We start from the raw sequence: 14,093 nt of genomic DNA, 5'->3' as shown, positions 1-14,093 counted from the left end.
GCATTTCAGGCTATCAGATAGTTAAGTGCAAGAAACAGGACCCAGTGTCATTTCTTGCCTGGTGCCTTGGGTCAAGGCAAGAGCTTTGTAGACCATAGAAGAGGATCATATTGTTAGCAAATCAAGTGATTTATGGATGGTGTCAATTTTTAGGGGCCATGTCCTTCCCATTTTGGTGGGGGCGGCGGGGAGGGGTGAGGCTTTATGAGATGTGCGCTCAGTGTCCGGAGTCTGGTAAATTTCACCTGTGATCTGAAAACAGTGAAAATTCCCACTAGCGAAACCAAGTCATTAACCAAGTAGTTGATAGAGAAGAAAACATGTGATCTGCCTTGTCCTTCTGAAATTGAAGGCGATCTGTGGTCAGGGGAGCAGGGTGGGGAGTTCTAAGTCTGTATTCACAAGCGGGCCATATTGCAAGTCCTCAGGTTGTTTTTGTTTTGTTCTGTTTTTTGTTTCTTTTTATTAAACGTTGTGACTACCGTGACATTCCAGCATGGCTTGTCGTCCTGCACGTAATCTGCGTCTCCATGTCCCTTGACTTTCTTTTTTTCTCTGTCCTCCTCCCCATCCCTCTCCTTCTCTCTCATTGTCTTATTGCTGAAATGTGATGCTCAACTACTCTTATGGCCAAACTGAAACTTTACATAACAGATGGTGAGTAACATCTTCAGCATTCTCTTGTGTGTTATTTTTGGCCAACATTTTCATTGTCTGACATTCTTCATCTCCTTCTGAGCTCTTTTTTCCATTTCCACTGATCAGATTGGGTTTGGGGAGATTTCCTTCCTCTCCTGAGCATAGTGAATGTGAGGCAGGAGTAGTGTTCACCCTTCTGGAAATTTCTTTTGAGATCTGTGGATGTGCTTCTCAGCGGGTGGGTGGACAGTATTGACAGATCATGGTACTCGTTTCCTGCTCTGTTTTACAGCCCCATGGCATTAAAACTGTTCTTCCTCCACTGTCCTTCCCCGAAGGCCCCAGTAACAATGCCACTGGTCAGTCCCGGGCCATGATCGCTGCAGCTGCTCGGCGCAGAGACTCAAGCCACAACGAGTTGTATTATGAAGAGGCAGAGCACGAGCGGCGCGTGAAGAAACGGAGAGCAAGGTCTGTTGCCCCCGCCCGCCCCCGACACTAACACCCTGTCATAGCAGACGTTTTCTTTTTTTCTTTTTTTCTTTCTTTTTTTTTTTTTTTTTTTTTACTGCTAGAATGAAATCTCAGTGTATAAACGTGAGCCACTCAAGCTTTAGGAGTGTATCTTGACCCATTGTTTCGCATGCGCCAGCGTGACCAGAAGGGCTTATTAAAGCACAGATCTGAGGTTCTGGGCCCCACCTGCCAAAGTGACTTACTCACTGTTCAGTGGGGCTGGAGCTGGGCCTCAGAATTTGCGTGTCTTCCAACTTCCCAGCTGATGCGAAAGCTGTTGGCCCACAGCCCACGCTTTGAGGGACTCCCTAGTCCCCCCCCAGGCCCTTGCTAGCTCTCAGGTTCTGATCATGTTAACTGAAGTGGACAGTGCTGGACTTCTTCCTTCCTTTTTCCCAGGGGCTGCTGGTGTGGGTGGCGGGATCTAGGGGGATACAGCTCTGCTTCCTGGCAATGCCGCTTCCCTGTCACCAGCCCCCTCTCAGGGCATGCAGAGCCCTTTGTGGCCAGATTTTGAGAAATCTTTGAGCTCTTTTCATCTAACCCTTCATGGTAGAGATGGAAGGACTGAAGTGAGTCCCCCAAGCTCCTTAGTGGTGGAATTGAGGACAGCAGTCCATCTCCTAGTCCCAGGGCTCCTTCCCTCGTCCCAGGGCTCCTTCCCTCACCCCTGTCGCCCCCTGCCTTCCTTTCTCCCTTCCTCCCCTCTCCACCATCTGGAGTGACTGCTACGGAGGTGAGCCTTGGGTGAGCTGGTGGCAGGCTGGGACACAGAGGTGGCCGGGAGGCCTTCCGGGCCCTGGGTGACCACTCCATTGTCCAGCCTTGCAGCACACACCATCCTAATGACCGTCTCGTTGCCCCCCGCCCCCAGGCTGGTGGTTGCGGTGGAGGAGGCCTTCATCCACATCCAGCGTCTGCAGGCCGAAGAGCAGCAGAAGGCCCCGGGCGAGGTGATGGACCCGCGGGAGGCGGCCCAGGCCATCTTCCCCTCCATGGCCCGGGCTCTGCAGAAGTACCTGCGGGCCACTCGGCAGCAGCACTACCACAGCATGGAAAGCATCCTACAGCACCTGGCCTTCTGCATCACCAACAGCATGACCCCCAAGGTGCGGCTTGGCACGAGCTGGCACGTCCTGTTCGCGGCGTGCCCAGGAGCGGTGGAATCAAAGGCCCCTCGCGAGCCCCGACTCATGAGGCTTACCGGTCCCCACTTACTCTGTAGTATTTTGGTGCAGTTGTTTTTTTAAACGGCCTTTTGACAGCCTGCAGATTCAAGCAGAGGAAAGACTTTTCAGCGAGAGACAGTAGAGGTAGCGGCTAGGGGCCCTCTGCGGCCACGCAGACGCCTTCCGACCTGGCTCCGCCCGCAACGAGCTGCTCACCTTGGGCAGGTCATTTAAGGGCTCTCTGCCTCAGTTTCCTAACCCTGTAAATTAGGGCTCGGTTGTAATACCTACCTCATTGGGTTGTTGTGGGAACAAAAAGAGATAGCTATGTGACGTGCTTAAAACGGTGCCTGTCGTATGGGAAGGGCTAAATAAATGGCTGTTCTTGTTGGTGGAAAGGGTGCCATCACTCTGTTGGGCATTTTGGACGTCGTGGAGTTACTTTTACTTGAATGGTCTCTTGAATTCCAATAGGAGCACACATTTAGGGATGTTGCGGGAAACAGCCGGGTAGCGAAGAGAGGGGTGGGGCCGAGGCAGCAGACTAGAGTGAGGGTTAGCAAATCACCTGTCATCAGACAGAGGGCGTTCAAAGCCTGGCTCTGCCAACTGATGGGGTTGTGACGTTGTCGGAGTCACTCTACATTTGTTTCCTCTTTTATAAAATGGGGATAATAGGAGCATCTACCTGATAGGGTTGTGGCGTGAACATTATATTCAGGATGGCAACGTGACATGTCAGTCACGCGGTGGAGAGTAAATGAGCTTGACCTGTAGTGCACGTGGAGTGGCTTTTGTGATAAGGACTCACGTTCATGCGTTGCCCTGTACGTGGACGGCATAGGGTTGTGTCATCACCAGTAACACCCCTGAGGAAAGCAGTACAGAAATATTCAGTGAGAATCCGTCAGGGTTTCCGTATGCTTTCACTCATTAATCCCTCTCCTAGAATAAGTACTCCCCACAATCCGGTACACGCACAGATGTAACGAAGGTGGTATTTGCAGAGTCATCTGGAGTAACTCCAAACTGGACGTAACTTAAAAACAGAACAGTGGCTTACAAATTATGGTATATCACCTATTAAACATAGAAGAATCTTCATTAGAATATTAAGTTACAAAAAGAGAATGCAAACAAGTATGAGCAGCGTGTTGTCCATGAGTACAGTATGTATGTGCGAAGTGATAGCCTGTACCACGTAGAACAGAAGCCTTGTTTTCCTTTCTTCAAGATCTTTTAGTCTCCTGGTTGCTTTCAATTTCGTTTAAAAAAAGTAGGCTTTTCTGAATTAAAAATAATTGATACTCTTTCTTTGTGTAGAAATCCAGGCCTTAAAGAAAAATATAATGGGGACGCCTGGGTGGCTCAGTCGGTTAAGCGTCTGACCCTTGCTTTCGGCTCAGGTCGTGATCTCAGGGTCATGGGATCGAGCCCCGTGTCAGGCTCCACACTCAGCACAGTCTGCTTGGGATTCTCTCTCTCTCTCTCCCTCCACCCCTCTCCCCCATGCTCATGCACGCACTCTCTCTCTCCCTCTCAAATAAATAAATGAATCTTTAAACAAAAAAACAAAAAAGGAAACGGAAAATATCATGTGGAAAGGAAGTTTCCACTCTCCTCCCCTAAACCGTTCTTGGTGATAAGGAGTTGGCGTGTATGTTTTCAGAGGCGTGTGGTGTGTGTTTAAAGCTGAAGTGGAAAAAAAAAGCAAACCGCAAATGGGAGTTCATACCACACACACACACACACACACACACACACGCACTCTCTCTGCACTGTTTTTCCCTGTCAGTGCTTCCCCATCTCTGTCACACAGATCTAATTCGTTCTCTTTAATAGCTGCACCCCATCCCCCTGAACACCACGATTCGAAACCGATGCGTGGGGCGCACATTTGGGTTCACATCTTCCAGTCGTTTAAACCAGGGCTTGGCTGTTTTTGTTAATCAAGCTTTATTGGAACACAACCACACCCTTTTATTTCCATGTCATCTATGGCTGCTTTCTCTACACAGGCTGAGTTGAGCAGTCGTGACAGACTGTGGCTTGTGAAGCTGAAAATATTTATGTTAGAGAAAAGTTTGCCAGCCCCTGGTCTAAACAGTGTTGCAGCGAGTATGTTTTTCACATACATCTTTGTGCATCTGTGCAAGTACTTCCAAAGGAGAAATTTCTGGTAGAGGAACAGCTAGATCAAAGGTATAAATCCTGCCACATTGTCCTTCCAAAGGATGTTACTGTTTTACACTTTTGCCTCTGGGATACGATTCTGTTTATTTCCCCCACACACTTGGCGTATTGGGTGTTATCTTTTCTTTTGACTCATGGCCCACATAAGAGGCAAAAAAAAAAAAAAATCTGTTATTTGAATTCATATTTCATGAATTATTAATGTGGTAGACTATCTTTTTGTTATGTTAGTTTTCTATTAATATTGATTATCCTATAAATTATCTTACTAATTTCAGTTCTCTCATTGCTGAGTTGTTTCTTTTTCTTATGATTCATAAGAGCTGTTTTTATATGTGTTTAGGCCTGGCTCTGCTTCCTGCCTTAGAATATATGCTTACGGATCAGAAATGATGTAGTTGTCAGCAGCAGTGAGGTGTGGATGGAAGGGGATACCACGTAGAAACTGCCCTTGACCTGTGTCTAGGGCCAGAGTGACAGATCCCAGTATATCCTGTCTGAATCACTGGCTCCCTCTTTCTTCTCTCTTCTTACAGCTAAATCAGAGTATTTATTGATTTAATACACATGCCATTGAGATCCTCTTATGTCCAGGCACATTGGAAATTCAGATTTAAAAAATAGTTCCTGCCCACCAGGGGGCTAGAGACCAGTGTGGGACACAGACACGCAAGTCCACAGCGATCGTTAGGGAAGGAAATGTCACATGGGTGTCAGGCCGGTGATTATAAGCACTTGGAGGCGGTGTGTTTCAGGGGGTGGTCTGAGGAGAAGTGAAGGCCCAGGGGGAACAATGTGGACATGTGGATGCCGGTGGGTGGGTGGGGGTCCAAGGCCTCCCCTGGGGCAGGGGACTCGTGAGAGGGATGGGAACGAGGACTCCAGCATCCATCGGACCTGCCCTGTGCCCACTTGACCCCACAGGAAACCACCACTGCCACACTGGTTGGGCTTACCTTGTGCCATTAGACGGTTAGAGGCAGCCATGTCATCCTCACTGTGGCCCTGTGAGGAGCTGTTATACTGTCCCCACTTACCGGGAAGGCAAATGACTTGTCCAAGGTCACACAGCCCGTGAGTGGCGGAGCGTGCTTTTTTGTGCTTGTGTGCAAGTGTATCCTTTTCCTTGTTCAGCTTCCAGTTCCCCAGTGCCTCTCTGTGCCCGGCCCTTGCCCCAAGGAGCTTTCGGTGCGGGGCAGGCAGGCCTAGCACAGGTATAAGCGGTGGCCTGTGCCGTGGGGCCATGCCTTGGCCGGGCTGGTGCCTCAGAGATGGCCTCCGGGCTGATGGAGGTGCCAGCCACCCCACCCGCCCCGCCTCTGGTTGGAAGTTGGCAGAGGGCAGTGAGGAAGTCCAAGGAGGTTTCCCTCCCCAGCAAGGACTCCATTGGGGGGGTCTGATGGGCATGCAGCCTGATTAGGTGGGCTCTGTCTTGGTTTGTTGGGAAACATTTTCATTAGGTGGGTACTCCCCTGACATTGCTGCCCTTGGCGCAGGGTGTTTCTTCTCTCATGGCTTCTCTCCTCCTTTTTCAGGCCTTTCTAGAACGTTACCTCAGCGCGGGCCCCACCCTGCAGTATGACAAGGAGCGCTGGCTCTCGACGCAGTGGAGACTGGTTAGTGATGAGGCTGTGACCAACGGATTGCGGGATGGAATCGTTTTTGTCCTGAAATGCTTGGACTTCAGCCTCGTGGTCAATGTGAAAAAAATTCCATTCATCGTCCTCTCCGAAGAGTTCATAGACCCCAAATCTCACAAATTTGTCCTTCGCCTACAGTCTGAGACATCGGTTTGAAAGTTTTATATTTGTGGCTTTATTACAAAAAAAGAAAAGAATAGAGAGATATATAGAGAGATATATATATGTATGCCAGAGCGGCGTCTTTTTTATTGTTATTCTTCATCGCTGACTGAAGCTGGCAGATGAAAGACCAGTACCCTTCGACCGTCTGCACTTTACTTGGAAGGAAGCAGGGGGTGTCCGCCCTGGAGAAAAGCGACGGACGACATCTGACTTGTGCGGATGGGACGTCTCTCGAAGCTGTTCGCTGGCATTGCTGTGACAGCTATAAACCAAAGCGGAGCCGGTGGTTCCTGGGAGCCTCGCCTGACGGCAGCGAGCCCCCGCCTTCCGTCCAGGGCCACGCTGTCCTCTTGCTTCCGGCCCACCCCCCTCGTCCACCTCCAGGGGGACGCGTCTTCGTTCTGTGTCGGGAAACCAGACGCGACATGTCCACTAGATGCTTGTGTCTGTGAACGCCCAGTACCACGTCCCCCACGGGGCCGTGGCCCGTTCCGGACAGGCCTGCCTTCGTCTTCGTTCTTTGTTGCCTTAGGTTGTGCTGAGAGAGGTCACCACAAAAAACGGGCACTATCAGCTGACAGCTCCGAATGATTTTAGCTTGTTTTCTCCCCAAAGAGAAAAGCCACTTGTCCTGTTTCTGACCCCGTTTCCCTAGGTTTGAGCAGGGGGCCCCTTCTTGACCCCGTGACGGTGCACGCGTCTCCCTCCCTCTGCCCTCGCCCACACACACCACACCCCCGGCTGGCTGGTGGCCCTGGCTAGCGAGCCCAGCCTGCAGAGCTGCCCAGGACCCGCTCTTGTGTGCTCGCGGGTTCTGAGCGCTGCCTCCTGTGGGTGTCATGGAGTGTTCGTGTAGGGAAGCATGGGATGCCAACCAGGTCGAACACAGGGACAGCAAGCCTGCCAGACTGTCCCTTTTAGGCTGCAGCAGGAGCCGCCCCCCCTCCCAGTTCTCCTCCCCACTGCTCGCAGGGACCAGGGGGGGAGGACTTACACCTCGACTCAGGGACTGGCAGGTGCAGCTTGGAGCCTCCCGTTTCCCGGGGAGAGAAGTCCTCACAAAGCTTCGTGGCAAGCTGCCCTGCCAAGGGAGACCAAACAGTGCCCACTGCAGTGACAGCTGCTGCTGTCCGGCCCCGATTTCTGACCACCATCACTGTGCAACTCATGACCTCTGCCGCTTGCTACCAGGGAAGGGGCTGCTTTGGCGCCGGTGTTGGAAGTCCTTGTAGTTACTGTGAAGTGGGAGAGGGAATGGGTAAGCAGCAGAGCCTGGGGAAAGGAAAGGTAGGGAGCCGATCTTAGGATCCTGGGCGGGGGGGGGGGGGGGGGGGGGGTGGCAAGGCGTGCTCGCGGAACCCTGCCGTGGGGGAGCTCTTGTCTGCCTCCGTTTGCCTTCCTGTATCCATGGCCAACATTTACAGAGTATTTGGCCTTGCTTTTCCCAGGGATCGGGAGTAGCCAATCACCTCGCTTTAGACAAGGAGGACACTGTCAGAATGCTCTTCGCGTTCGCGAGGACCCTTCCTGGTTTGTGCATTCCAAAAGTGGTGCAGTGTTTATGTATCTTTTTTTAAAATCAAAATGGGCTTTGGACATTTGTAAGACACCTGTACCTGCAAAAGTAAACAACATTCTTGAACCAACAGCCTGCAGCTCGAAAAGATGTGTTGGAACAGAAGAAAGGAGGAGCCAGTCCTTATGGCGTGGAGCCGAGATGAGATTTGTGACTACGTGGTTCCGTGGATGGAAACACATACCATGTAACCATGGTGCTTTTGTTCTTCTTAGTTTTTGAACTGGACATTCCTTATGCTGATGATGTCTTTCTCAGGAAATATATTTGGGGAGATAGGGCAAGGGATGGTGAAAGCGTATGGGACTCTGGTTGGGTCACGGTTGTCATGCCCCAGACTAAGGCTTCTGCATCAGGAGCCCAGCAGCTGGAGATGCTGTCAGTACTTCCTCTAGGTCATACACAGAGCATGGAGTTCATGACGACACTGTTCATCTGCATTCTAAAATACTGTGCTCTCACCCCGTCTTAAGTTGCCAGGCCAGAAGGGGTTAACATGGAGTCATTGCTTTGGTGCCTGTATTCCCAGCAGGGTGAAGAAAGGTTTAAAATAAGGAATTTATTTTCTCTCTCCCCTCTTCTGTCTTCCCCAGTCTTTGCATAGGAGAACGTCAGACTTTCTGAAATTATTGTTTCAGTTTTAAATTGGATATCGATTTTTTTACACTGACTTTGTATTGAGTCCCTTTTGAAAGAATAACAAAATAAAATGCAGGATCTTTGTATAAAGCCTTTGCACTTTCAAAATCTTAATAATTTGAGTGACTGGTGCGGTGGGAACAGTGTAAATGGCATTAAAAAGAGTTAAGGTTTCAGAAAGCTGCATCACCCAGTCGAACGTGATGCGTTTTTATTTCAGTCCTTGGAACCAACAGGCCATTCTTTTTAAAAAGAGGGTAGACTGCCCTAGGGCTAGTGAAATATGTGAGACTTCACAGTGGAGGAGGCAAGATTTCATTTGCCTTAAATGTTTATAGATTTTCTATAACTTTCAACCCAAGTTATTAAAACGTGAATGTTAAATGTTCGGAGTAGGAGACTAATGACGAGCGAGCGCAGGCCTGAGATCATTCCCTCCCCTGGCGGTGTTTTAACCAGTGGCTAACTATTGTTCCTCCGTGTCTACTTCTGAAGGGGATGATAACTTTTCATCATCCAGGAACTGAATGTGAAAACGTCTGCATGCTTAGAGTTGGAAGGAACTTTCCTGTTTTATAGTTCACCCATCCTTTGCATTATCCGTGAAGTCAGAGCTCATAGGACTTTTCCTAAAGTTCACTCTAAGGTAAGCCCTTGAGAAAATGTTTGAGCAGGTTTTTGCCCAGCTATCGTCATCCCCTTCTCCCTCTATGTCCTTCCCTTTCAAATCTACAGAGAGGACGAATTCTGTACAGAAGTGCGTGGGAGTAGGTGGCCCCCCTGCGGAGGGGTGTCTGTGCGAATGCGCGCGTCACACTGGGGTTCCTTGTTGGAGTTGGAGCTCCTTTTCCGTGGGGAGGTGGTGGCTGGGCTGGTGTGGGGGGAAGGAGATGAGGTTTCACCGTACTTGGTGGCTTCTCTTCGTTTTGCACGCATGTATTTAGATAGGTCTCTAGCTCTGCGGCAAGCCCCCTGCCTGGGGGGGGTGCCAGACATCATGACCCTACCCCCACCCCCACCCCCACCGGGGGACGTGTTAGTCACTCTGTGAAACCAGGAGAATCAGGTCCTCGGTTCACACTCCCTCTGGCCGAGTCCTGCGATGTCAGGCTCCCTAAATGGGGACGCATGCGTGTTGGTGGGTGTGCGTTTCCATATCTGTGTGCATGGCTCTGAGTGTAATTACCACATGGACGGCACGTCTGTATGCTAGCCGTCCGAACATCTGTGTCGTCTGTCGCTGGTGGGTGTCATGTCAGGTACCTTAGTGCATGTATTTGTATGGATGAGTGTCTTCAGAGTGTGCCCTGTGCTGGAGAGATTTCCTAACGGCCCCCGTCTTTTGGAAGGCTGCTCTAAAGCCGGTTTACTTCTCCCTTGGCTCCTTTATTCCTTTCCCTTCATTACACTGGCTTCTCCCCAGGAGTAAATGGGTTTAGCCTAGAAGAGTCTTCTGGAAAGCTTGATGTCCTGCAGGCAATCCATTAGACTCTTTCTTGCCCATCAGGACCCTATGACGTGAAAACAGCAAGAAACAGAGAAAGGTCAAGCTCTGTGATAATTACTGCTCCAACTTTACTACCCTGGAAGCCTTACTGTATATTTCTCCATATAACTTAAACATTGAGCTTCATAGAGAAAAAATAAGACTGATGACTAAAAGTAGCACAGAATGTTAACATAATATTTAAGTCGTCCAACAGAGATCCTTCCTGCGATTGTAAAGTGATGTAAGTATTTCTGGGTAGCATTTATGCTTTATGGATCTTGTTACAAAAAAAATAATAAATCACTACTGTGAATTTACTATGTAACCTTGTGGTCATATTCCATCACAAATAAAACATGAATTGTTCTGAAGCCCACAGCACAGTCCTTGCATGGTATTCAGTGCAGTAGTGAGCCCGGGTAGCTCAGACACTACGCCGAAGTTGCTGTTCGCACTTTAACCGAGGGGATGCTGAGACCATTAGCTCTCAGGTCATGTTTCTGACAAAACGTATTCCGGTCAAATGAGGAAGAGAAGGGTACCAACACGTGTTTATCTGGTGTTGTGTGTTTAGGTGCAGTTCTAGAACGTGAACTCCTCTGAGGCAGGGTTCTCTCAATGGAACAGGTGAGGAAGAAGATGGTCACAGAGGGAGGGACTTGTCCCGGGTCTCCTGGCTAGCGAACGGGATTTCAGATCTAACGTCCGACTCCAGCCCCTTGCTCACTGCACCTTGAGGTGTGGTCTAAATGATCTGGTGTTTTGGAACGTGAGGACACTTAACCTGGAATCAGAACCTGGGGTGAGATATCCTGCGAGGTGGTGGGATCCCTTCTGTCCTTCCACTTTGCACCAGAGCTGTGGCCCCAGGGGAACCTCTCCATTGCGTTGGCAGATTTCTTGGGATTTCTAGTTGAAAGAACTTGAGAATGCTCTCCCCCAGGAAAACCAGCCCCACCAGCACCACATCTGCTGGTAGACCCAGGGGCTGTGGCTCAGCGGCCATCCTTTGCTTTTGCCCCTCTGGCCCTCCGCCCCGCCCCTGCTGGCAAGGGCAGGCGGGCATCTCGGGCCTTGGGCGCAGGGAGCTGGGCAGGGGTGAACCTGGCCTCTTCCCGAGCGGAGGAAGCTTCTTGCTCGTGCTCCATTACCCTGGTTAGCAGGCGAGAGGGACCACCTGCAGGCCCAGCCCCCAGAAGTCTGGAACTGGGGTCCCCTGACCTCCCTCCTTGACCTTTGTGTTCTCAGCAAGCACTTGCATCCCACTGTTTTCCCCCACAACTGCCCTCATGAGTTTTAACAGAATAGACATAAAACAGAAGTCTGAAAACACGGTTTTCCTCTCCTCCAAGGTCTTTAAAGTTTTGTTCTGTTGTGCACAAACTGCCGTTTTCTCCCGGGCTGTTCACTTTCTGTAGAGCACAGGAACACGAAGATGATACTCGCTTCTCAGCATGGCTGCTCATTTGGAATCAGGAAAATTTTCAAAGCGTAGAACAGACATGATAAAACTGATAAAATAGAATCTGGGGACTCGGTGGCTCTCCCTTGCCAGGCCCTTTCCCGTTTCTATTTAGATAACCCAATCTGCTTTGTTTCACCTGTAGAATAAATCTCTTTAATGGGTTGTTTTCGAGTCTCCCCAGTATAACAACAGATCTCTAACATCTGAAGCAATACAAGAAAAGGTCACTTCCAATACGACACTAAGAATCTACAATTTATATGTCTCACAGCTTGAAAACACCAGTGTGTTGTCTTAGTGGGATAAAAGTACTTACTCATCTTCAGCCTGGGGAACAAATGTGACAAAGCCCAGACTTCTATCTGAAGAGTGTCTTTGGCACTTCTTTTGGCACTGAAATAATATTTTCATAAAAATATTTGAATGTATGGTTGTCTGGTTTTGTGTTCGCTTATATTCATCGGGGCCTTCCCTTGTACCGTGAGCTTTTGCTCTGAAGGAGCTGATCATTTAGGAGTTGTTAAGCCCAAAGCCTAGGAAAGCTTCATCTCTGAGGCCCAGCAACTGTTGCTCAGGGAATTCGCATGGGACCCAGGCAGCTGGTCTGTGGGTGACAATAGTTTAACTCACGTCGTAAGGAATTTAGACTGTTGCACATTGTCACCATTCCAGGGTCCAGGTAGAAAGAGGCGGCAGTGGCTTTTCATCTGCCAGTGCCCCTCAGTCATAGAAATAATGGAATGTTCACTTAATGTCGTTCCTTTTTTTTTAATGTTGTTCATCATTCTTAAGAAAAAGAAACGTAAAATTTGAACGTTGCTGGTAATTCCTTATTTTTATAATGGATTCACTGCAGGCTTTAGTTATATAGCACAGTCTCCCAAGACCCCTGAATTATGACATTAGCCAAATGTGATTTCCAAGCGGTTGTTTCTGAGCACAACTGTTGTGGAGAGTACAGGACGCTAGCCAGAATGAGGACGGGTGGATACTGGCTCACTGGGGTGGTCGACATAACTCGCCTTGTGAATGACAGTTCCTCAACCAAGATGCCAGAGGGAAGGCCAGGGATGCCCAAATCAGGTCTTCTTCAGAGAAGTTCATTGGACAATTGCTCTTGTGTTGAAAGAACTTTTCACTTCTGGGTCTTGAACCCCGAAAGTTCCACGACAAACCATCTGTCTCTCTCTGATGGAGTCAGCACTGTTCGTGCAAAGATGTGGCCAGAGGTCTTTGTGGTCTTTCTTAGTAGTTAATACTGCACTTTGTAACCAGGAGGGGCAGTTCTGCTCATCAGTCTCTCCTCCGTCAGTATGTATGTAGGATTACTGGCATAAGCGGGTGGTGGGCTCTGTTGCAGCATTTCAAGCATCTAAACGAATGATTCTACCAGCAGCCATCTGCACAAGCACGTTTACGAACGTTCGTAAGGTGTAGGCTATGAAATGTCTTCTCATCGTGACGTCCATCAGTAACAATGTTAGCGTTTACAACTGACGTGGTGTACCTGGCAGCCAAGTCACTTGGTCCCCCTTTGGGTCCCCCTTCCCAATTAACTGTAAAACATTTTACATGTTACATTTTTTTATACTGTACAACTTGAAAAATAAACTGAAATCCCAAATTGTATTTTGCTTCTTTTTTTCATGTGATTATTTCGATGGAAAAAGTTGTTTGCTTTTTTCGGGAGCGTGTTCACTCTTACATAATTTTCATCCCCTCTTAAAGACAACCTGTCAACCTGAGAGGCTCAGTTGGTTAAGCGTCCAACTCTTGGTTTCAGCTCAGGTCATGATCTCGGGGTCCTGGGATTGAGACCTGCATTGGGCTCTGTGTTCAGTGGGGAGTCTGCTTGAGATTCTCTCTCCCTCTGCCCCTCCCACTCACTCACTCTCTCAAGTAAATAAATAAATCTTAAAAAAAAAAAAAGGTCTGTCGAGTTTCTATGAAAACCAATATAATTATGATAGATTGAATCAGAAAGTGGATTGTCATTGTAACGAAAATGATCTGTTGCAATCATTTTATGCTTAAGAGAATATTTTAAATGAATAGGTTACTGAAATTTAAAATCTTAGGCTCTACAAATGAAGATGAAATCGGCCTTTTGAATAAATCGGCAAGTGAATAAAGATCTTTGAGTCGAGTAAGGAGGAATAAAAGTGTCAGACTCTGGATTTGTGAGGGGGTGAATATTGGATTGTTTTGGTGAGTGGCTTGGTAATTCAATTTTGATTATCGGTGGATTTTAAAATAGGTCTATTTAAAAGGAACTTGATAATATGACAAAGAAATGTTGGTGGGGGTAGGGGGCACCTGGCTGGCTCAGTTGGTAGAGCATGCGACTTTTGATCTCAGGGTCGTGAGTTCAAGTCCCACATTGGGTATGGAACCTACTTAATTTTTAAAAATGTTGGAACTTGCCTTCTGCTACACTCAGCTATTTTTTATCTGTATAGAGTACTGATAGCACACAAATTCTTACCTATTCCATGGACAGGGGCTAGAGAAAGCAATTGATTTGAAGATATTCATTGTATAGATTATCGATAAGCTCTGTTTCTCTGGGCCATCGACCAAGATGGGCAAAATTTATATCTGC

The 14,093-nt window shown here is 48.6% G+C and overlaps 1 protein-coding gene and 1 non-coding gene across 2 annotated transcripts in view; both read left to right on the top strand.

Moving 5' to 3' along the window:
* VANGL1 (VANGL planar cell polarity protein 1) overlaps nucleotides 1–6,351 on the top strand; it is a 46,339-nt gene extending 39,988 nt beyond the window's left edge. The window contains exons 6-8 of the mRNA XM_026483674.4: nucleotides 978–1,110; nucleotides 2,030–2,264; nucleotides 6,053–6,351. Of these exons, the coding sequence (XP_026339459.1) occupies nucleotides 978–1,110; nucleotides 2,030–2,264; nucleotides 6,053–6,313 (629 nt within the window). The 3' untranslated portion in view covers nucleotides 6,314–6,351. The remainder of the gene's footprint in view (nucleotides 1–977; nucleotides 1,111–2,029; nucleotides 2,265–6,052) is intronic.
* A 7,454-nt stretch (nucleotides 6,352–13,805) lies between these two features.
* TRNAK-UUU (transfer RNA lysine (anticodon UUU)) lies at nucleotides 13,806–13,878 on the top strand. Its single transcript has one exon. It is a non-coding gene; the product is annotated as a tRNA-Lys (tRNA).
* Nucleotides 13,879–14,093: the final 215 nt, after the last annotated feature.

The sequence above is a fragment of the Ursus arctos genome, unplaced genomic scaffold, assembly GCF_023065955.2.
Source record: "Ursus arctos isolate Adak ecotype North America unplaced genomic scaffold, UrsArc2.0 scaffold_12, whole genome shotgun sequence".
NCBI lineage: Eukaryota > Metazoa > Chordata > Mammalia > Carnivora > Ursidae > Ursus > Ursus arctos.
Note: the sequence above shows the minus strand (reverse complement) of the source record. Positions and strands in the feature narration are given on the sequence as shown.